Here is a 24,204-nt window from a genome sequence, read left to right on the forward strand (position 1 = left end):
TCAAACTTCACATGGCCCAAACAGAACTCTCCCCGGGCCCGTTTCTCTGAGTGTCTCCTATTCTTAGCGGAATGAACTTGAACTAACTAGTTCAAGCTGGCAGTCTGGAAACCATCCTTGATCCCTCCCTTTTCCTCACCGGGTCCAGCCTGGTGGGTCATACCTGCAAAATCTCTTGAAAAATCTGCGTTCTATATCCAGCGCCAGCACGTTAGACAGCCACGCCAATGCCATCTTTTGCCAGGACGATGGCAATAATCTCGACCAGGGGGTGGAGACTATGGCCTGCTGCTTGTTTTTCTATATAAAGTTGTCTTGGTTGGCACAGAGCTGTGACCATTCACTTACACACTGCCTATGGCTGCTTTCACACTACAGCGGCAGACCTGACTCTCTGCCCACCCCCAATCGAGATGGCCTCTGAGCTTCGACCCTCTCCCATCCTACCATCAAGTCATTGTCACATACCAACAGAGTGACTTTATAAAAACTCAGAATACAAAAAAATAAAATTTTTTTTAAAACCCTCAGAAGATCTCTCTCCTGGGGCACCTGGGTGGCTCACTGGGCTAAAGCCTCTGCTTTCGGCTCAGGTCATGATCTCAGGGTCCTGGGATTGAGCCCCCCATCTGGCTCTCTGCTCAGCGGGAAGCCTGCTCCCCCACCCCACGCCTGCCTCTCTGCCTACTTGTGATCTCTGTCAAATAAATAAATAAAATATTAAAAAAAATTTTTTTTAAATACGCCACTTTGCCATGAAGATTATTTTGAGTTAAAAGCAATCAAAACCCAGCAGATTCAGGAAAAGCTCCCTCCCTCCCTCTCAACTGCCTACAATTACATTGGAAAGTGGAGAATCCTGGTACCAGGAAGACAGCCATCACCAGAGATGCCTCTTTACCTAAGAAACTACGCTGCATAACAGGGAAGTCTTTGTGGTCCAGACATCTCTGCCTCTCCACAAATGGTCTTCCTCCCCTCTGTAACCTGCAGGCCTCTACCCCCTCCTCGGTTCAGGATATCATGTAAGCCTCATTTTGCCTGGCTGCTTTGGAATCTCTCATGTTTATATGAACTTTCCATACAAATGTAATTAAACCATTGTTTGATTTTTCTCCTATTAATCTGTTTCATGTCAGTTTGATTTTTGGACCAGCCAGAAGAACCTTGAAGGGTAACAGTAAAATTTTCTCTCTCCAACAGGGTTTAGCTTAGTGCTCATCCCAGGAGAGAGGGGTCTCAAAATTTAATTATAAGCCCTAGGTAACAGCATTCTAGTACCTGTTATCATCATTATAATGGAATCAAACTAAGAAAGCTCAGGACTACATTGCTACAGAAAAAAATGATTCTTCAGTAATTTTTAGTCAGATAACAAAACATAATTAAAATTCAAGCTTCCTGGGTATGGAACAGATAGAAATATGTGACCTTTCTGTAGGAGAATGACAAACTTAATTATGAAAATCCCAGAAATATCACATGCAATCAGGAAATTGGCAAGGGGTGACGGGCTGAAGTGCTTGCTCACCAACTGCAATGTACCAGAATCTAATGAGGAAAAAATGTCAGGAAAAAAAAAAAAAAGGCCTGCACTTTAACTAAACCATATAGGGACATCTGTTTTGTCATAGGTGTACTCTGGTAATCAACAGGCAATGGTTGGGGGGGGGGAAGGAGGCAAAAACTTTAAACTTTATCCACTTCTGCCCTCACATGGCTTGTTATGGTACTGCACTCCCTCAGCCAATTTGGAAGGTCCTACTAACCACTCCTCTGGGATCAGAAACCTTCAGTATTATTACTAGAATACGTTAATTATTTCCCCACACAACAAGGAAAACATCGCCTGTAACAATATTTTAAGATTCATCGAGAGTTGAAATCGAAGCAACAGCAAATTTATGAGATGTGCAATGTCTGCGTGGCTTTAAGGAAAGGATTCTTTTTTGAAATAAAGAGAGAGACAGAAAGAAAGAATTTATTTCTTTAAGCCAAGCATAAATTATTTCAGGTTTATGTGGAGATGACCTGGACTTCTTAACAAATAAAGACTGTTAGCTTCACTGATCTGAAAAGTAAGAGCCTCACAGAAAGGCTTTGGAGACATTTCAACCACTTCTACCTGCTTAAAACTGAAAATTAGCTTGACGATCCTTCTTCCAAAGCTTAAATCATGCACAAACACAAATGTTGAGCACAACTTAAAACGAACCCAAAAGGATGCCTGATCTAGTGTCCAATAAGCCAAAATAAACATTAGGGTTATATGAAGAAGGAGTTATGCTGGGGACAACTTGTCAGTTTCTCCGTTTCCATGAAATTAAAAATGAAGACCATGAGTCCCAGAGAACAAGAGTCAGATCGCATTTGCGTTTATAGGCCTAGCAGCTATCATTGGGGCTAGTGCGTATTAAGTACTAAATTAATGCTTTTTAAGCCAAAGAAGTCCATTTAAGAGCAGGATGGAAAACTAATAATAAAGACCATAGACATAAAAGAACAATTCGCAAGTACAGACCTAAAATGTTTCCCTGTTGTTTCTTGGGATGGAAATTTCAGTTTAATTTGAGATGTCATGGGGGCACCTGGGTGGTTCAGTGGGTTAATCATCTGCCTTCAGCTCGGGTCCTGATCCCAGAACTCTGAGATCGAGCTCCAAGTGGAGTTTCCTGCTCAGCGGGGAGTATGCGTCTCACCCTACTCTTGCTCTCTGTCTCGCTCTCAAATAAATAAAATCTTTTTTAAAAAATGTGAGATGTCGGGGTGCCTGGGGGGTGGGTGGCTCAGTGGTTTAAGCCTCTGCCTTCGGCTCAGGTCATGATCTCAGGGTCCTGGGATCGAGCCCCACATCGGGCTCTCTGCTCAGTGGGGAGCCTGTTTCTTCCTCTCTCTCTGCCTGCCTCTCTGCCTACTTGTGACCTCTCTCTGTCAAATAAATAAATAAAATATTTTTTTAAAAATGTGAGATGTCATTGAGAATTCTTGATTTTATTGTACAAATGCAATCTTCAACAATTAGAGTCGGAATCTATAGTATACATCTTTGTGAGATGAAGGCTAAGAGAATCAGATGCACTGACCCCAGAAGGAAAGATAAAAGCTTTCTTCAAGGATGATTCTCAAGAAAATAATAGAAAACTGAGAACATGAAAAAGAAGTGTTAAGAAGGCTCATCCTCAGGTCAAATTGGGCTTATATTTTAATGTTGCTCAAAGACAGCTCGATTTTACACTAAAAAAAATAGATTCCCCCCAAGTCAGGTGGGGTGTGGGGAGAGCAACAAGAAGCGTTCTGAGGACGAGGGCAAGGCTCATTCTGGAAAGCTTCACGCCTGAGGAAAACTGCTTGGAAACAGGGCAGTGAGGGTACACGCGACCATGAGATCTCTGCAGCTGCTCAGAACCCCCTTCCTGTGTGGCCTGCTCTGGGTCTTTTGTGCCCCAGGCGCCAGGGTGTTGGAACCTGGGGCCAGCTTCTCCCATCCTGGCGGCATGGGCCTGGATAAGAATTTAGTCCATGACCAAGAGCATTATCATGAAGCATCTAGGTGTCATCAACATACCAGAAGCGGAGATGTCCCCACAAGGACTGAAACTCCATTATTTCAAAGTGCATGATTATGATGGCCATAATTTGTTTGATGGACTAGAACTCTCTACAGCCATCACCCATGTCTAGAGGAGGAAGGGAATGAACAGGTCCCACCAACGAGTGAAGCTGAACTGATCAACTATGAGATATAAGAGAAATGGGACATACTGTAGTCCCACTGGACAAGGGCTTGGTTAAAGAATCCTTTTAAGAGTATTGGATAATCACGGGGCGCCTGGGTGGCTCAGTGTGTTAAAGCCTCTGCCTTCGGCTCAGGTCATGATCCCGGGGTCCTGGGATCAAGCCCGGCATCAGGCTCTCTGCTCAGCGGGGAGCCTGCTTCCTCCTCTCTCTCTGTCTGCCTCTCTGCCTGTTTGTGATTTCTCTTTCTCTCTCTGTCAAATAAATAAATAAAACCGTTAAAAAAAAAAAAAAAGTATTGGATAATCAGAGCATCAAGTAGTAACCCTAACCGCTAGTCTCTTGGTTTTCATTCATGCTACCTGAAAAGTAAGACAAGCTCTGACAAGTGGACACTCTTTTCAGTAACAGGGAAGGACTAGCGTAAATACCAAATGTTTTCCCTGGTGGATCCTGCCTCTTCAGGCAAACGTGGTCAGTATTCTGCAAAGGTCACCCCAGGCCTGAATGATGACGTGTCCCTGGAATATTAGGCTATTTCAAAGCCACTGCATAAGAAGGATGCCAGATCTTGAGTTTGGCCTTAGAGTCTAAGATTGTGCATCTTCTGGCACTTTGGAAATGATGCAGCATTGACCTACGCAATTAACAATTTTTAGTGTTTCAGTATTTTATAGAAGGACTGCCACATCCTTTATGTCTTCTTCAACTTAGGAGAGACCTTGAATTTGAAAGTGGTCTTTGTTCCAATCATTAGTAAATGTTTTAGCTTTCTTTTTTTTTTTTTAAAGATTTTATTTATTTATTTGACAGACAGAGATCACAGGCAGGCAGAGAGGCAGGCAGAGAGAGAGGAAGGGAAGCAGGCTCCCTGCTGAGCAGAGAGCCCGATGCGGGGCGATGCGGGGCGATGCGGGGCGATGCGGGGCGATGCGGGGCGATGCGGGGCGATGCGGGGCGATGCGGGGCTCGATCCCAGGACCCTGAGATCATGACCTGAGCCAAAGGCAGAGACTTAACGCACTAAGCCACCCAGGCGCCCCTGTTTTAGCTTTCTTAATGCTTGTATTTAACCCTTGTTTCTAGGGGTGGGTTCGTTTTGGCGGTTGAGAAACTATTAGGAATGCAAGGACTGTATCCCTCCTGCTGGGTGCTGGGGTGGGGGAGTTAAGCTACCAGCTGGTCTTGTCTAAGTGAGGAGTGAGATCACCAAGTACCTACTCCTGCAAGCTAGATTTAAAAGGAATAGTGTTTAAATGTCCTCATCTAGCTTAAACATGTGAATTCTTTCAGATCAGGAAAGATGAGAAAAAGAATCCTAAGAACTCTTGATGGTGCAGATCTCAATAATGGTTGAAAATGACAAGCAGTGGCACATTGTGGTTTGGTTTACTGGATGTGGTGAATGCGCTGGGATGAGGAACCCAAAATGTTGGTTCAGTGGCGGGGGGGAACTGCATAGGATTTGATGTAAGATGTATACAGACTTATTTTCCTTATTAAAGTATTCCTATAAGAAAACATATGTATTTGTAAAAATGGTTTCCTGTATCAAGTATTCATGCAAACAGAGCCGAACTGTAAACTATTCTTGTAATATCCAGTTATTTTGAATGATTTACATCATGAATCCTGGATATATGAAAAATAAAACTGATGAAACAAAAAAAATGGATTTCCCCCTTCTCCTTTTTTGTGATTATTAGTTTTTTAAATGTATTTTTTTTAAAAAAAAGAAGAGCAGAGGCAAAAACATCATACACATGACCATTTGGAAACTTTCCTGTAACTAACAGTCTTAAAAAAACAAAAAACAAAACCAAACCCCAAAAAAGAGCCATTCTTCCACATACAAAAAATAAAAGAAAGAGAAAAAAAATCTCTGGAAACGTTATAAAAATAGTCAGGTTTAGAAAATTTAGATAATACTTTGGGGCCAGAGACTGGTTCTTCAGAGAAAATAGACATATTTTGATTTTTTTTGTTTGTTTTAAGATTTTATTTTTATTATTTATTTGACAGAGAGACAGCCAGAGAGGGAACACAAGCAAGGGAGTAGGAGAGGGAGAAGCAGGCTCCCCACTGAGCCGGAAGCCTGATGCGGGCTCAATCCCAGAACCCTGGGATCATGACCTGAGCCGAAGGCAGATGCTTAGTGGTCACATTTTGGATCCTTTACCTTTCCAATTGCTAGGACAGCAAAAACCGGTGAAAGTGCTAGGCCAGCACTGTCCAATAAAAATTAAAATATAATCTTAACATTTTTAGTTGCCACACTTAAAAGAACAAAAGAGGAGAAATTAATTTTAACATTCTATTTTATGTAGCTCAATATATCCAAAATGTTATTTTGATATATCATCAATTTTGTAAAAAGTATGAGGTATTCTATATTCTGGGTTTTTTTCATGCTACCTTTTAAGCTCAGTGTGTATTTAAAATCCACAGCACATCTCAACTAATCCATCTCCTGTCAATTTGATTCTTAGTCTGACTAGAGGGACCTTGAAGAGGACAGGAAATCTCGTTCCCCAACAAAATCAAATTGTTCAAAAGCACTTACAGTAAAAACCAGGAGTCCTGTACCCACCTCCTCCACTTCCAAATCCGGATTCCTCCAGGGAAGCATTTTAAGTCTTCTGTTCATGATTTCTTTCGCTAGTTTCTATCACGTCTCCAAACACTATCTCTCTCAACTCTTTCTCAACTTGCCCATTTCAGACACCTTCTATAATAACACAAGCTGACTTCCTGCTGTGGTAGATGAGGCTCGAGTTCTCTGCTGCTTCATCCCCAGATCCTAATCTCGACTGTTGGCTGTACTGGTTACTTTCCTAACCTGAGACATTTTTAACCTCTTTTTCTGCCAACTACTACCGATATCTGTAGCTGCCTCACAGTGGAAAATGAAGTTCTTATCTCCCTCCCTCCCTCTCCAGCATCCCTCCACATCTCCACCTCAAAGCTGACATTTATATCCCTGCTTTGAAGCCTTCTCTAATGCATTTTGAGGACAGGTCTAAAACCTGAAAATCAATAAACCGAGTGACCACGTAAGTCTCCCTCACCGTAGAGGCAAGCTATGCCCTGGTTCTCATATCAGATGTTATTCTTCCTGGACCTTTTACCTGCCTTTCTCTTTTCTTAAATGATTTGTCTTTATCTTTGCCTCAATCTGTTTGCAAACTATTCACTGTATTAGATATTAAGTGTGTTTTAAAGGAAGCCAACTTAGTTATGCAAGTATGTTCGGTTTATAAGACTTCATTAAGCTGTATACCTGTGATATGTGCACTTTTCTGTGTTTATGTTATACTCCAATTTTTTATTTATTTTTATTTTTTAATGTTTTTATATACTCCAATTCTAAAAAATTCTAAAGGAAACACCCCGTCTCTTTTCCTTGTAAATTGTGAAAGAAGAAATAGGAAGGGAGGGGCGCCTGGGTGGCTCAGTCGGTTAAGTGTCAGCCTTTGCAGTCAAATGCTCTACCACTGAGCTATACCCCCAAGTGTCAGCCTTTGGCTCAGGTCATGATCCCAGGGTTCCAGGACCGAGCCCCGCCTCAGGCTCCCTGCTCCATCTCCCTCTGCCCGGCTCATGCTCTCTCTCTCTGTGTCAAATAAATAAATAAAATCTTTCAATAAAAAGAAAAGAAGAGAAAGAGCAAAGGACAGAAGATTTTGCATAGCACATTTACACATTTATATTATCAACCATGATATTATAGCAGTACAATATATAGTTAACGTATGATAATACAGCACATTTATGTTAAGTTTACCAGCTCTGTTAACAAAATGGATCTTGCAGATAGCCTAACGTCCATCTGCGGGCCCTAACAATGATGACAGTAAGAACAGCTCACGTGTTTTGTATATGTGCTGCCGAAGCGAGCACAGCTCACGTGTTTTGAACACTTCCTGAACACCAGACATGCCAAGTGCTTTATATAATTGCACCTCTTCCTCCCAGCGACCCTTGGCTTTTACTACAATATTGCATTGTTATCATATTGTTATAGTTGAATACACTGAAGCTTTGAGAAGTAATTTGCCAAAAGTCACACAGGCGTCTTAATAATGGCTAATACATTTTGAGTACTTGCTATAGATCTGACATCATTCTTTTTTTCTTTTAAAGATTTTTAAATTTTTATTTATTTGACAGACAGAGATCACAAGTAGGCAGAGAGGCAGGCAGAGAAAGAGAGAGAGGAAGGGAAGCAGGCTCCCTGCTGAGCAGAGAGCCCAATGCGGGGTGATGCGGGGCTCGATCCCAGGACCCTGGGATCCTGACCTGAGCCGAAGGCAGAGGTTTTAACCCACTGAGCCATCCAGGCGCCCCATTCTAAGCACCATTCTAAGCACTAAGCGTAATGACTTATTTAACCATCGAAACATTATCCCCATTTAGCAGATGAGTAAACTGAGGCACACTGGGCTAAGGTCACCCAGCTGGTAAATGACCCAGCTTGGCTATGAACCCAAGTCGTCTGGCTCCAAATTCTTAACCACAGAGCTCTACCCTACTCAGAGGTCACAGCAGAAATCTGAATTTGGACAGACCTTCCCTAGGAACTAAATTGTTCATTATTCTGCTGTCCTACCCAGCAGTTAGGTCTGCTGACATTTAGACAAGGAGTACAGGCACGTTATCCTCATTCACTGAGAGGAAGGGAAATAGTATGTAAGCCACAAGTTCAAATACTATGCTCTTTCTTTAAGCAGCTAATACTCACTTCTCACCTCCACATCGCGTCCACCACCAGATTTCCCTAACTCAGTCTCTCTCCTTCCAAAGCGTGTTGCAAATACAGTTGACCCGCTTTTTTTTTTTTAGAATTTCAAATTTATTTATTTGACGGGGTGGGGAGGGAGGATCACAAATAGGCAGAGAGGCAGCAGAGGCAGAGGGGAAAACAGGCTCCCACTGAGCAGAGAGCCTGATGTGGGGCTCCATCCTAGGACTCTGGGATCACGTCCTGAGCCAAAGGTGGACGCTTAATGGACTGAGCCACCCAGGCGCCCCTACAGTTGACCCTTGAACAACATGGGTTTGGACTGTGTGGGTCCACTTGTATATGGATTATTTTTTTATAAATATGATACAGTACTGTAAATGTATTTTCTCTTTATGATTTTTTTTTTTAAAGATTTTATTTATTTATTTGACAGAGAGAGAGGTCACAAGTAGGCAGAGAGGCAGGCAGAGAGAGAGGAGGAAGCAGGCTCCCTGCAGAGCAGAGAGCCCGATGCGGGGTTCGATTCCAGGACCCTGAGATCATGACCTGAGCCGAAGGCAGCGGCTTAATCCACTGAGCCACCCAGGCGCCCCTCTCTTTATGATTTTCTTAACATTTTCTTTTTTCTAGCTGACTTTATTGGAAGAATACAGTCTGTAACACACATAACTTACAAAGTATGTGTTAATGGACTATGTTATCGGTAAGGCTTCTGGTAAACAGCAGGCTGCTAGTAGTTACGTTTTGAGGGGAATCAAAGTTATACTTGGATTTCTGACTGGGAGGTGAGAGAGACGTCAGTTTCCTCAACCCTCGAACAGCACTCACTAGAAAGCATCCTGCAACTAATCTGTCCCCACCCACGGGTTGCTGCACAAAATCCCAGGAGTATTCACCCTGTTTAATGCCCATCTGGCCCACTGAGTCGTGACCCCAAAGGCAGGGACCATCTACGTCTTTCCCTGCTATAATCCCTCATCCCAGCCCAATGTCTAGCATGTCGGAGGCCATCTATACATGTGTGTTGAAGGCGCCCGGGTGGCTCAGTGGGTTAAAGCCTCTGCCCTCGGCTGAGGTCATGATCCCAGGGTCCTGGGATCGAGCCCCACATCGGGCTCTCTGCTCTGCGGGGAGCCTGCTTCCTCCTCTTTTCTCTCTCTGCCTGCCTCTCTGCCTACTTGTGATCTGTGTCTGTCAAATAAATAAAATATTTTAAAAATAAATAAATAAAATAATATACATGTGGGGCGCCTGGGTGGCTCAGTGGATTAAGCCGCTGCCTTCGGCTCAGGTCATGATCTCAGGGTCCTGGGATCGAGCCCCGCATCGGGCTCTCTGCTCTGCAGGGAGGCTGCTTCCTCCTCTCTCTCTGCCTGCCTCTCTGCCTACTTGTGATCTCTCTCTCTGTCAAATAAATAAATAAAATCTTAAAAAAAAAAATAAAAAATAAAAAAATAATAAAAAAAAATAATATACATGTGTGTTGAATGAATGAAGACTACATGCTCAAAACCCCAGAAGGATATTAAGTTTATAAAGAAAAATTCCATGCTTGCCTCAATAACGCATATTTGGGGCTCTTCCTTATGACCGTCCACGGGCACCATAGCTTGATTCATAACCCATTCCTGGACAGCATCAGTAATGTGCGGGACAACTGTAGAAGGAAATAATAATTAGCACAAAATCCTATTTCACGGTCACAATCATGAGAAAGGAATGTATCCATGTCTTTATACCTCCCAAATAACCCGAAAGCCACTTGGCAAATAAGACAAAGTCCAGTGTTCATGTTATTCTCCATCTCCCTGATGGAGGCACGATATAGGTTTAATCACTTAAATGTTATGTCATTTCTTGTGAAACTGGCCGACCACAGAGAACAAGAATCAGAAAGCAGAAATGCCATCGACAAGGCATCTAGAAACACCTATAAGGCCAACTGAAAACTGCAAGGAGGGCTGTCGGGCGTGCTGCATGCTGGGTTCCATGGGGGAGGAAAGACAGAGTGGCCCGGTGCTGCAGGCTCTGGGCAGCCTGCCAGTTAGTGGGGAGGGGTCGCCCCAAAGGGTGTAGACAGGCCCTGCATGCCGACCAGGGGCCTGTGGCTGCTAGTGGTGGCTGAAGAAGCCAAAAGGTGACAACTCCACAAACATTTGAGGCCCAGAGGCCCGTTGGTGGCGAGCAGGCCTACAGCTACAGATCTCTGCCAAAGGGACAGAAAGCTGACACCGTGCAGGTGCATGGGGACAGCCTCTCGGTGCAGCCCACTAATCTAATGGGATACACGAAGCAGGAACATGGCCCTCGGGGAAGCCGAGGCGAAGGGGCATCTGTTGCCGGCTCTCCCTAGCGCTACGTGCTCCTTCAGAGCGGGAGGACGTCGTCACCCACTGGTGCATTTGGAGCAACCCACATTACATGGGCTGTTTGGCCCCTTTTGGCAGCAGGGCCAGGGCGGGGAAGGGGGGTGCAGGGCAGGGCAGGTGTTGCCCCGGCTCTGCCTCCACGTCGGCAGCCCAGGGATCAGGAGTCAGAGCCCAGGCCTGGGGCCTTGTTCTCTCCCCATCACAGGGATGTGTCAGGTGTGGGGCAGCACCTTTCCTTCTTGTGGGTCTTCCCAAGATCTACACTCAGGGGAAAAGCTAGTAGAAAAGCACAACTGTAGCTGAGCTCTAAGCCGCACGTTCCAGTTTCAGGAATTACACCGATGCTCTTTTGATCCATCCGACTCCCATGTCTACCTCTCAGCTGGATCCAACATGCGATTTAAAGGAGATGGGGAAAGGTCACCTTTCGGAAACCCGTGAATACAAGACTTGCCGGGGGCGGGGGGGAAACACGGGAGGGCAGAGGTCTCTCCCGAGACAAAAGAGAATCACACCACTCAGGAAAAGAGCTGATGAAGCAGGGTCAGACCACACTACCAGCCACTGTGGTTCAATCCCCCAGCCCCTCCGCACACTGTCCGTAAAGGGGTGTAACTCACATCCAGGCAAAGATACCAGAAGGAAGGAGACAGACAAAAAACGAACTAAAAAAGTCTGTACCTTAAACAGTTAAAAATGACGACTGCGTGGTTCTGCATGGATTTTGTAAATAATAGCTAAAGACAGATACATACCGAGAGAAAACAACATTAGTAATAAAGAAAAAGACCGAAGAAAATACAATCAAGAACATGGAGGGTGAAGTAAGCACCTTTGAAGAAAACGAAAAGGGAAAGAAAGCAAGATTTGAAAAGGATTAGAACTTGCAGAGCTCAGGGAGCTCCTCCCTTCACATCCAGTCTGACCAGGGTGTGGGTGCTCTACACACACGACTCGCTAAGCTGTGTGGGACACAATACCTTGTACTGTTTTCCCCAGGTAATCGCCACGCCTCTCTTTGTTGATCACGTGCTGATATATCTTCCCGGTGGTAATGTTGTTGTCTTTATAAAGGTTAATATCCAAGAACCGTTCATAATTTCCAAGGTCTAAATCAACTTCTCCGCCATCATTTAAGACAAACACTTCACCTAGGATAAAAAGGCAATGTACATATTAAAAATTTCTTTTCGGGGGCACCTGGCTGGCTCAGTGAAGTGTCCAACTGTTGTTTTCAGCTCAGGCATGATCTCAGGGTCATGGGATCGAGCCCAGTGGGGAGTCTGCTTCTCTCCCACTTCCCCTCCCTCTCCCCTCCTACAAAAGCACATATACTCTTTCTAAAAATAAATGAAATCTTTATTTATTTATTTATTTATTTATTTGAGAGGAGAGAGCAGGAGCAGGGGGAGGGGCAGTGGGAGAGGCAGAGGGAGAAGCAGACTCCCTGCTGGGCGGGGAGCTGGACTGGAGGCTCCATCCCAGGACCCTGGGACCATGACCTGAGCCCAAGGCAGATGCTTACCAGACTGAGCCACCCAAGTGCCCCAATAAACAAAATCTTAAAAAAAAAAAAAAGTATATACCCATTATATTCCTAGAAGAGAAAGAAAAACCGCAGATGACAAGTCCTTAAATAGGTTCTTAGATTTACTGTAGTTATAATAAAAATTCCAACAGATCTTTTTCAACTTGAGGATGATACTACAGTTGGTTTGTTAGAAAAACAGGTGTGATTACCAAAACCAACACACGAAAAATAAATTTTAAAAGCCCTTATAACAAATAGCAGTGAGTAAAGGAAGACTGAAATATATATGCATACATATATTTCAGTATATATAAAGACGGAATAAGATAGCATCAACAAAGTCACAACACCAAAATATCCAAAAAGATCCTTATTGGGGTCATGGCTGGCTCAGTAGGGGAAGCATGTGACTTTTGATCCCGGGGTTGTGAATTTGAGCCCCACATTGGGTGTAGAGACTACTTAAAAAAATAAAATCTTTAAAAAAACAAAAAACAAAAAGATCCCTATTACATAAAAGAATTTAATATATGACTTGAAAATAAAAAACAAAAACCCAAAGCTATCATCACAAATCAAAGTAAATAAAACACTCAGAAATAAACTTTGAAGAAATGTAGGAACTATATTTATAAAACTTAAAAAGCTTACTTCACAGACATAAAACAAGGTATAAATAAAAGGAAAACCACTTCTAAAGTTCCTGAAGGGGCCAGTCAACATTTTGCAGTGTTTAATTCCTCCCCAAATTAATTCATAAATTTAAAGAAATTTTTGCCAAAAACTCCAATGCAATTTCTTGTAAACTTGGACAAAATGATTCCTAAGTTAATTCTGAAGACAACAAACACTCTGAGGTTAAGAAAAAAAACAAAGGAACAACAAAAAAGTTAATGCTTTGCTAGAGGGATAATAAAAACACCTTTTTGCACTTAAAGAAAGAGAGAGACAGAGAGAAAACAAAGGAAAAAGAAAAGGAACGTGGAAAGCTCTGACCTACTTGATAATAAAAAGCTGCAGCTTTTAAAATGATAGGCAGGAATAAACATAGAAATCCAGAAGAGAACAGAGTTCAAAGACAGACCTAAGTATAGACAGAAATGTGGTATAGAATCAAAGGTGGCATTTCAAGTCAGGAAGAAAAGGATGAAATCTTTGAGAGATGCCATTAGGAATAGTTGCCTAATCAGAAAAAAATTAGAAAAAAAATCATGTTTACATCTTTATCTCACACCAAATTCAATTCAGGCTGTGTTAACAATGTTAAAGTAAAAGTAAATGGAACTATAAAAGTTCCAGAAGAAAATATATATGAATATTTAAATATTCCTATGGCAGAGAAGCCTAAAGGTGACATCAAAGACAGAAACATAAAAGAAACAATTGATATATTTAATCACATAAATGGCAAGCAGAGGGACATCTGGGTGGCTCAGTGGGTTAAGCCTCTGCCTTCGGCTCAGGTCATGATCTCAGAGTCCTGCGATCGAGTCCCGAGTAGGGCCCTCTACTTGGCAGGGAGTCTGCTTCCCTCTCTCTTTCTCTGCCTGCCTCTCTGCCTACTTGTAATCTCTCTCTGTCAAATAAATAATAAATAAATAATCTTTTTAAAAAATGGTAAGTGGAAATTTATTAGTAACTAGCAGAGATAATATTAAGACAAATTTCAAACAGAGTAAAACTCTCTCTCTCTCTCTCTCTATATATATATATATACAGGTTAAAACTTTATGTAAAGTTTTCTTGAAAATCATTTTTTTAAATTTTTTATTTATTTATGAGAGAGAGAGAGAGCATAAGAGGGGAGAAGGTCAGAGGGAGAAGCAGACTCCCCGCAGATCTGCGAGCCCAACGCAGGACTCAATCTCAGGACCCTGGGATCATGACCCAAACCGAAGGTAGTCGCTTAACCAACTGAGCTACCCCGGTACCCTTGAAAATCATTTTTAAAACATCCAAAGTGGGGCACTTGGGTGGCTCAGTCAGTTAAGCCTCCCACTCTTGATTTCCACTGAGGTCATGATCTCAGGGTCATGAGATCCAGCCCTGTGTTAAGCTCCGCACTCAGTGGGAAGCGTGGTTGAGATTCTCTCTCCTTTTGCCCTTCTGCACCGGTTGCACGCTGGCATACACTCTCTCTCTCAAATAAATAAATCTTTGGGGCGCCTGGGTGGCTCAGTGGGTTAAGCCTCTGCCTTCCGTTCAGGTCAGGATCTCAGTACCCTGAGCTCAAACCCCAAATCAGGCTCTCTGCTCAGTGGGGAACCTGCTTCCCCCCTCTCTCTGCCTGCCTCTCTGCCTACCTGTGATCTCTGTCTGCCAAATAAATAAATAAAATCTTTAATAAATAAATAAATAAATCTTTAAAACATTTTTAAAAAATCCAAAGTTGGGGCGCCTGGGTGGCTCAGTGGGTTAAGCCTCTGCCTTTGGCTCAGGTCATGATCTCAGGGTCCTGGGATTGAGCCCCGCATGGGTCTCTCTGCTCAGCAGGGAGCCTGCTTCCCCCGCCCCCTCCCGCATCTCTGCCTACTCCTGTCAAACAAATAAATAAAACCTTTAAAAAGATAAAAATAAATCTTAAAAAATAAAAAATCCAAAGGAAAACTGGCATACACATGGGATTAGTCAACTTTACTGAATACCAAACAACCCTAAAATCTTAGCAACTTACAAAACGTTTATTGATTTCTCCCTTGGGTTGGGTGTTATGTGGGGGTTGTGGGTTAGTTGTGAGTCTACTTGGTCTCATCCCAGGACCCAGACTGAAGGAGAAGTCCCTATACAGAGCAGGCGGTTCTCATGGCAGAGAGCAGAAGCACCAAAGAGACAGAGCCAAATCATGCCACTGCACTAATGTCTCCGAGGGAAAAAACAAACCACATGACCAAATAAGCTGACCAGGCCCTTGGGTTTGCCCAGGACTACTAGGGTTCCCAGGATTTGGACTTTCAGTTTCAAAACCGGAAAATCCCAAGCATACCAGCACGAGTTCACCATCCTAAATGACCAAAGTCCAAAGTCAACGGGACAAGGAAATTTACTCCACAGAAGGAAGTTGGGTAGGTAATACTTTCAAACGAAAATACAATCTATCCATTGACTTGAATCAGTCACTCCACAGACAAAATGAAAACCAAAGAAATATAAATTAGAACAATGAGATACCCTTTTTTGTTGTTTTTTTTGTTTTCTCTCAGGTTAGTAAAGTTTAAAAAGAATAATATTCAGCAGGGATATTAAAAAAAAACAACAGGACTTCTTATATACTGTTGATTTGTATATAAATTGGTGCAGATCCATAGCCCTTATCAAAGAATTCTTGGAAACAAGATGGAAGTTGAAATCTGAAGTTTTTCAGATTATGCAAAGGTAATACAGAACACTTGCCATATATTAGAAAACACCCTAAAAGCAAACACATTTCAAATGGAATAAAGACTAGAAATAGTCATGGCTTTATGAAGATTTTTCAGTTTTTAAAACTTTTTTTTTTTAAGATTTTATTTATTTATTTGACAGAGAGAGACATAGCAAGAGAGGGAACACAAGCAGGGGGAGTGGGAGAGGGAGAAGCCGGTCTCTAGCCTAGCAGGGAGCCCAACGTGGGGTTGGAGCCCAACGTGGGGTTCGATCCCAGGAGCGTGGGATCGTGACCTGAGCCCAAGGCAGACAGTTAAGTACTGAGTCAGCCAGGTGCCTCTCAATTTTCAAAACTTTTGAAAAAAGACTATAAATAGTCACAAACTTATGAACAACTTAAAGTTTTCAGAACTTTCTGGATTTTACACTTATAGGTAAGAGATCATGAATCTAAAAACCTTGGGTAATATGCATTATATGTCAAAAAGCCTGAAAAGCATACCTACCTGTGAAATCAGAAATTCTGTACGTAGGCATTTATGTCTAAAAAAATAAATTTTAAAGATTCCCATCACAGTGTTGTTTATAATATCAATACATTGGAAATTATTTCCCATTATTGTACAGATTTTGTGGAGCCTTAGGAGTATAAAATACAGGGGTGCCTGGGTGGCTCAGTTGATTGGGCATCTACCTTCAGCTCAGGTCATGATCCCTGGGTCCTGGGATCGAGCCCCTCATCTGTTCTTTGCTCAGTGGGGAGCCTGCTTCTCCCTCTCCCCCTGCTCCTGCTGTCTCTCTCTCTCAAATGAATGAATAAGATTTTTTTAAAAATTAAAACAAACAAAAAGTTTAAAATATATACAAATGTCCACAGTATTGTTTTAAAAATTAGATTAAAAACTGACATGACTATAAGGTTCAATTTATGTAAAGGTCAAAAATAAGCAAAAGCAATCTCTGAAGTTCATCGTTACTACATGTCGAAGCACTTGGAGAACATTAATTAAGGAAGCACTTTCCTGATTGCTGAGAAACCACTCGGTTATACTCATCTGTCCCTGCTAGTAGGTTATGGAGTGCATTATGCAAAAACAAAACAAAAAAGTAAAAAAATAAAATAATAAGTGTAAAAAAAAAAAAAAAAGCAAAAGTAACCTGCAGTGTTCGAAGACAGGACAACAGTTACCTCGGTGGTTTCAGGTGGGGAAAGACTAGAAGGGGCATGGCGGGGGGTCTGTTTCTTGGTCTGGGGGCTGGTTACACAGTACGCTCGCTTTATCAAGTGGTACACTTATGATCTGTGCACTTTCCTGCTTGTATGTAAGAAGTTTAAAAAGAAAGTATGTAAGTGCTAATGCCTTTTTAAAAATAATTAGCATGTACATTAAAATGTCAACATTAATAATAGTTACTCTTAGTGCTGGGAAATGGAGGACTTTTATTTTCTTCGTGCCATTCTATATTGTCAGTATAACTGTCAATATATACCATATTGTCTGACTTTTTCTCTTAACAATGAAATGTTAAGAGAACTATATTACCTTTATGGTAAAAAGAAAACAAAACATAATTTGTACTGTAAAAGGTACAATGAAAATGGTATCCTTATACACTGTTTTCCAAATGTATCAACAACCATGAGAACATTTCACATGTTCATAATGACTGATCCAGCGACTCTACTTCCGAACTCTATCCCCAAGAAATTACCCCCCATACAGGAAAGAGCTGCAATTTAACCCAGAGCCCCATAAGAGGGGGAAGATATTCTCTTTCATACCGTGCTCATAAGGTGAAAAAGTGCCTGCATCGATGTTAATATAAGGGTCAATTTTGATGGCAGTAACTCGGAGTCCACATGATTTTAGAATCGTCCCAATACTGCTTGCAATGATCCCTTTACCGATGCCTGAGATGACCCCTCCAGTGACCAGGATGTACTTCATTGGTGGAGGAGGTGGCTGAGTGCGAGCACCCAGAAATAAACTGAAAGGTAACAAAATTAAGAGTCAGGGAAGAGAATCATATTCTCAAACCAGTAAAGCTGGAGCGTGTTAAACCAGAATTTCAAAAGCACACAGCATTTTTCCATATAAAGTAAACTTTTGAAACAAAGTCTTACCTTCCAGGTTTTCCATTTTTGGCTATACGCAGAAAGCTATGGATACTTTCTGCAAGCAAAGTCGCCCATATTTTCCATTTACCCCAACTCTATTGTGTGACAAACTTCATCATGAGAAACCCAATTTCTCTGGGATTCAGAAGCATGGTCAAATTTTTAAGAGAAAACGATCTGGAATCAGACTGATCTGTACAAGCTGTACCTGGGCAAGTTACTAATCCTTTCCGTGCCTGTTTCTTCATCTGTGAAATGGAATAAAAAAATACTAGTCCCTTGGAGTATTATTCAGCACTAAAAAGAAATGAGCTCTCAAACCATGAAAAGACATGGGGGTAACTGCAGGGCCCATTACTAAGTGAAAGAACCCAACTGGAGATGGCTACATGCATACTGTAGGACTCCAACTACTTGACATTCTGGAAAAGGCAAACTATGGAGATAACAAAAGGATCAGTGGGTCCCTGGGGTTTGGGGGGAGGGAAGGATGAATATGTAGAGCACAGAGGATTTTTAGGGCAGCGAAACTATTCTGTATGATATTATAACAGTGGATACAAGTCATTATGCATTTGTCTAGAGCCACAGAATGTACAAGGTCAAGAGCAAACTCCAATGTCAACCTGTAATGGAGCTTGAACGATAATGCTGTATCAGTGTAGGTTCGATAATTGTAACAAACGAACCACTCTGGTTCCAGATGTTGGCAGTGGGGAAGGATGTGCTTGTAGGGGCAGGGAGTGCATGAGAACTCGGTGCTTCCTGCTTATTTTTGCTGTGAATCTAAAATTGCTCCAAAAAATAAAGCCTTTTTTTAAAAAATCGGTCTTCATATATGCCAACATTATAAAAATCTCATAGGTGGGTGTGAGGATTAAATGAACTAAGGAATAGACTGATTTGGCAGTTTCCTCTCCTTTCAAATCAAACGATCAGAACTTGAAGGTGTGTAAGGTTATCTCACTGCAGCGCTCTGAGTTCAATTTAAACTAGTCGACCACGGTCAAGGCAAGTGAACTGAAGCCATCCAAAATACACATGTCCCATCCCAGATGGCTTCCCTAAGTCCCTGGACCTCCCTTTCTATACACTCTAGATGATCCCATTCAAGGCCATGGTTCCTCTTCCCTAGACACCTGTCATTTCGCTCACTCCAGCTAGATTTAGCCCAAAAGATTAACCATGGATCCAAACCCAGAATGCTCCTCCTATAGATCCAAAATCTATCTGAATAGTGCTCGCTTCGGCAGCACATATACAAAATCTATCTGAATATTCACCTCTTTCCAGTCCTACTGGCCCAGGTAGTCATTATAGGAGTAATTTCTATTCTTTCTTGTTTCCTTTCTTTCTTTCTCTCTTTTTTTAAGATTTTATTTCTTTGACAGAGAGAAAGCATGAGAGGGAACACAAGCAGGGGAGTGGGAGAGGGAGAAGCAGGCTTCCCGCTGAGCAGGGAGCCTAATGTGGGGCTCAATCCCAGGACCCCGGGATCATGACCTGAGCCGAAGGCTGACATTTAATGACTGAGCCACACAGCCACCCTTACAGGCAGCTCTCCCTTACCCACTCCCCCCTCCTGCTGCTTTCTTCTATTTTAGTAAGTATCCCTCATCTCAAGTCAGACAGCCTGGGTGCAAATGCTGATTCTGTTATTTACAGCTATGACCCTGGACGACTTCTTCAACTTTTCTAAACCTCAAATTTCTCTACCTGTGCAGTACACAGAGATCATAACAGTGCCTGCCTGAGAGAGGTGAGCAGGCATTTACAAAGTGAGTACCCAAGTGCTTAATGAAAGCTGTTATCATTTTTCAATCAGCTCACCAATGTTTATTATAGGTCAATTATGCTTAACATGTTCCCAGGTCCTGGGGACATGGGGGTAGACAAAAAGTCAAGGTCTCTGCCCTCTTGGACTTCACCTTCCCTGTGAGATTAACAGGCAATTTTTAGTCAGGCTCTGTTTTGTTAGTTGAGATGAAAGAATGACAACTAGAGTTCATATCGCCCCCAGGCATAGCTGGACTGGCCAAGGAACCTGTAGGAATGCAACTCTACTCACTTCCAAATAAAGACATATTTACCGCAACACCTGGGTGGCTCAGCCGGTTAAGCATCCACCTTCAGCTCAGGTCATGATCCCGGAGGCCCAGGATCAAGCCCCACATCGGGTTCTCTCAACAGAGAGCCTACTTCTCCCCCTGCCCCTTGCCCTGCTCATGCTTTCTCTTTCTCTCTCTCTCTCTCTCTCAAATAAATAAATAAAATCTTTAAAAAAAAATTTTAAAGATATAATTACCAGATGTACCTAATGAAATCTCCAACATAAAGAACAAAGATATTTTTCAGATTCCGAGTCTCTTGAGATGGAAAAATCTCCCGGGGACCAGACAAAGCTGCAGGAGAGCCCCTGTTAACTTGCATGGTCTCACGTGCCTCCAGTTAATGGTGTCCACCTTCTCAGGAGACCCTGCCCCAAATCTTGCCCTTTAAAACCCTTACTTGCAAGCCACTGGGGAGTTTGGGACTTCAGAGCATTCCCTCCCTGCTCTCCTAGGTAGCACCATACCGATACATAGCCTATCTTCCTTCACTGCAGAAACTTAGTGTCAGTTTTTATTGGCTTGCTGAGCACCAGGTGGGCAAACTCTTGTTTGATTCAGTTACAAAATGAGCACTGCTGTCATTGTACCTTATACCGGCACTGTCACCCTATTAAAATGACTTCCTATTTGTAAAAATTAGCAAAATCGAAAAATGTCCTTGAAAACTAAAGTGCATGCATGTGAAGTCAAATTACGTGGTTGTAAAAAGCCTAAGAATTTTTCATAAAAAATTCCCTTATACAGAAGGATATAAAATTGAATATAATATTATCTCAACTATGTTTTTAAGTTAAGACTAACCAAAGGTACATCCAAAAGCTAACTTTTAATACTTAGGTGGTTGGGGTGTAGGCAGTGACTACTTTTCTGTATTTTCAAAAATCACAAGATGCCTTTTTAAGCACATCAGGTATTTTGCAATGTCCTTCCTCAAAATGTAACTCAAGGGAATCCTGGGTGGTTCAGCCAGTTAGGCGTCTGTGTTCAGCTCAGGTTGTGATCCCAGGGTCCTCAAAGCAGAGTGCCATATCCCACTCCTTGCTGGGCAGGGAGCCTGCTTCTCCCTCTGCCTGCCTCTCCCCCTGCTTGCGCTGTCTTTCTCCCTGACAAATAAATAAACTCTTTTTTAAAAAAATGTAACTTAATACCAAGGAGACACCTATTCCTTTCTACCTCTTGAAAGCAAAGAAGTTGGGGCGCCTGGGTGGCTCAGTGGATTAAGCCGCTGCCTTTGGCTCGGGTCATGATCTCAGGGTCCTGGGATCGAGCCCCGCATCGGGCTCTCTGCTCCGCAGGGAGCCTGCTTCCTCCTCTCTCTCTGCCTGCCTCTCTGCCTACTTGTGATCTCTCTCTCTCTGTCAAATAAATAAATAAAAAAATCTTTAAAAAAAAAAAAAAAGAAAGAAAGCAAAGAAGTTTGAAGCAAGTTTCAAAGCTACAGGAAAAAGCAGCCTCTTCAAGCTACCTCCTTGAATTGAGTTGGTTTTGCCCCTGTGAAGGCTGAAGTTCTTCCTTTGCTCTTATACGCAGGGAGCAGAACTCCTGCTGCAAAACAGGAGTGTGCAGAGTCTCCTCTGTCTGCTGTCCAATAAAAACATTACAGCAACTACCTGTGTAATTTTCTAGTAGCCATATTTAAAAAGTAAAGAGAAACCGTAAGTTAATTTTAATAACATCTTATTCAACCCAATGTATCCAAATTACTATCATTTTAACACACAATCCATATAAGAATTCACTAGTGAGGTATTTTATGTCCCCCCCTTTTGGGGGCACTAGGTCTTCAAAACTCAGTGTGTCTATTTCAGCACATCTCAATTCAGACTCAGCACACTTCCAATAGTCAAGAGCCACACGTGGCCAGTGGCTACCACACTGGACAGCTCAGGCCCAAGAGCAACTGAAAACATCAGGAGCACCAAGAAACACCTTCTCGAATGACGGCCATTTAAAAAGTAGTATTAGTCAAAAACAGGAGTACTTACTGAATGATCCCATTTTATTAAGTTCGAAAGCAGGCAAAATTAAGCTATGCTAGAAAGCAGGCAGGTGGGGGAGTAGTACTTCTACTTCCCGGGGCGATGGAAATGAAATGGTGTACGTCCCCGCGGTGGTAGTGGTTCCACGGGTGTATAATTCGTCAAATCCCTGATCTGCACCCTTAAAATGGGGGCATTTTGTCGTATGTAAATTATACATCCGATCCGTAAAAACCGTTGCCAAATGAAAGCTATCTTGGAGCAGCAGCGTACTCGGCCCCAGTGCGTCCTGAGCAGCTATTCTGGGGGAAATGCTAGGGTCGTTGTTCAGCGAGTGCACTGCGCGGGGGAGGGGACAGAAAGGCCATTTCACTACGCGCGGGGCTTCACTTCCGCCAACGCCATCTCGGGGCTCCCTGGGCTCCCGAGGCCAGGGAGAAATGGGGCCCGGGGTGCAGCCGGCCCTTGCGCCCCCTTCCGAGGCCCCGTGAGGGGAGAAGCGCACCCCGGGGACGCGACGCTCCGGAGCCGCGATCCTGGGCCGCGGCAGGGCGGGTTCCGACGGCACCGGGCGCCGGCAGGGCAGCCCCGGCCCCCGCCCGTCTGCAGTCCGCCGTCCGCCGGCGGCTTGCGTGCGCCGGGTGCGGGGACGCGCCGCTTGCCCGCCCCTCTCCGACTCGGCGCGGGCGCCATCGGCGAAGGGACAAAGGGGCCCGGCCCCCCACGTGCGCGCCTGGACCGGGGACGCGGAGGCCCAAGGGACGCGGGGGTGGCCCCAGCGCGGAGGCCCTGGGGGTCCCGGGAAGGTCCGGACGGGAGGTTACCTGCGCGGTGGTGGTGGCGCCGGGAGAGTGGCCGGTGGGGACAGCGCGCTCCGCCCCGCGGCGGGCCCGTGCTCACCTGTAGGGCTGGGGAAGGGGCCGCCGCTAGGGGTGTCCCTTGTCGCCACCGGGTCCTTCCCGCCGCCCGCGCGGGCCTCGGGGTGCGCGGCGCCCTCCTCGCCCACCTTTCCCTCTGCTGCTGCTGCGGGCCCCGCTGACTCACGCTGGTGAGCTTGGGGTTTGCACCCGCGTCTGTGCAATGCTCCAAAACAAGCACCTAAAAAGTGACTCCTCAGACACAGACAGCTTCCCGCCACCCTCCGCCCTGGATGCACTTGGCCCCAGGCCTCGCTCAGCCCGGGGACTGCTCCTCCCCTCCGTGGCTCACTTAGAAGAGGCACTTCGGGGGCGCGGATGAATGCCACGTTCCCGGCGAGCCCCTGCCTTTTGGCAAGGCGAGATCCTTACTCGGGTCCTCCCGTCCAGTTCTCCCCACTGTAAAGAGCTTCACACTGTCCACAAACGTTTGTGGATCCCTTACTGCGCTCCAGGAACTAGAGAAAAGCTAAGAGGACGCAAATAGAACTCCATTCCTGCCTTTGAGGGGCTCACCGCCTGAAGGCAGGTCTACACCACGTCTCCTTAAATCAGTAAAGTTCCCTGGGGCACCTGGTTCCAGGGTTCCCTGGCTCAGCTGGTGGAAACAACGCTACTCTTGCTCTCTGGGGTTGTAAGTTCAAGCCCCATGTTGGGTGTAGAGATTACTTAAAAATAAAATTTTAGGGGCACCTGGGTGGCTCAGTGGGTTAAGCCTCTGCCTCCAGCTCAGGTCATGATCTCAGGGTCCTGGGATCGAGCGCCGCTTTGAGCAGAGAGCTCTCTTCCTCCTCTCTCTCTGCCTGCCTCTCTGCCTACTTGTGAACTCTCTCTGTCAAATGAATAAATAAAATCTTTAAAATAAAATAAAATAAAATTTTAAAAGAGAAAATTAGTAAGGTTGGTCAAACATTACTAGTGTAAAAAACAAACAAACAAACAAACGTGGGGTGGGGGGGTTAATCAGGGCTTCACCCACTGACTTTTCAAGAGTACTTGGAGGATGGCTGGTGCTGGGAGAGGACACAGGTTATTCAGGAGAAGGGAAGAACATACACAAACCACCGAACAAGAAAGGCTCTAACTGGACAACAGAAGGGTTTGGAGTTGAGATGGAAGTTAGGAAAGTGGTGAAAATTTTGAATAACGGGTGTGAGTTACTAGAGTACCAACTTACAAAAGTGTCATTGAAGACCTAGGGGAGTTTAGAAACCATAGTGTGTAATGATGCCCAGCTATGATTTCATGAGCTATCTATAGGTAGATATATAAATATGGATATTTGTGATAAAAGCAGTCTGTGGGCTGAGTAGAGGGAGGTGAGTGAGGCAGTTGA

At 43.9% G+C, this 24,204-nt stretch overlaps 1 protein-coding gene across 3 annotated transcripts in view; it reads right to left on the minus strand.

Moving 5' to 3' along the window:
- CTPS2 (CTP synthase 2) overlaps positions 1 to 23,141 on the minus strand; it is a 99,864-nt gene extending 76,723 nt beyond the window's left edge. Inside the window, exons 1-4 of one of the 3 annotated variants that reach the window (XM_045995992.1) lie at positions 22,852 to 23,141; positions 17,526 to 17,731; positions 11,829 to 11,999; positions 10,036 to 10,136 (exon numbers count right to left, since the gene is read on the minus strand). In XM_045995992.1, coding sequence (XP_045851948.1) covers positions 10,036 to 10,136; positions 11,829 to 11,999; positions 17,526 to 17,691 — 438 coding nt within the window. In that variant the 5' untranslated portion in view covers positions 17,692 to 17,731; positions 22,852 to 23,141. Of the gene's footprint in view, positions 1 to 10,035; positions 10,137 to 11,828; positions 12,000 to 17,525; positions 17,732 to 21,957; positions 22,226 to 22,775 lie in introns of those variants that run through there. The other 2 variants (XM_045995991.1, XM_045995995.1) reach the window with 2 other exon arrangements.
- Between the last annotated feature and the right edge of the window lie 1,063 nt (positions 23,142 to 24,204).

This window comes from Meles meles, chromosome X (genome assembly GCF_922984935.1).
Source record: "Meles meles chromosome X, mMelMel3.1 paternal haplotype, whole genome shotgun sequence".
Taxonomy (NCBI): Eukaryota; Metazoa; Chordata; class Mammalia; order Carnivora; family Mustelidae; genus Meles; species Meles meles.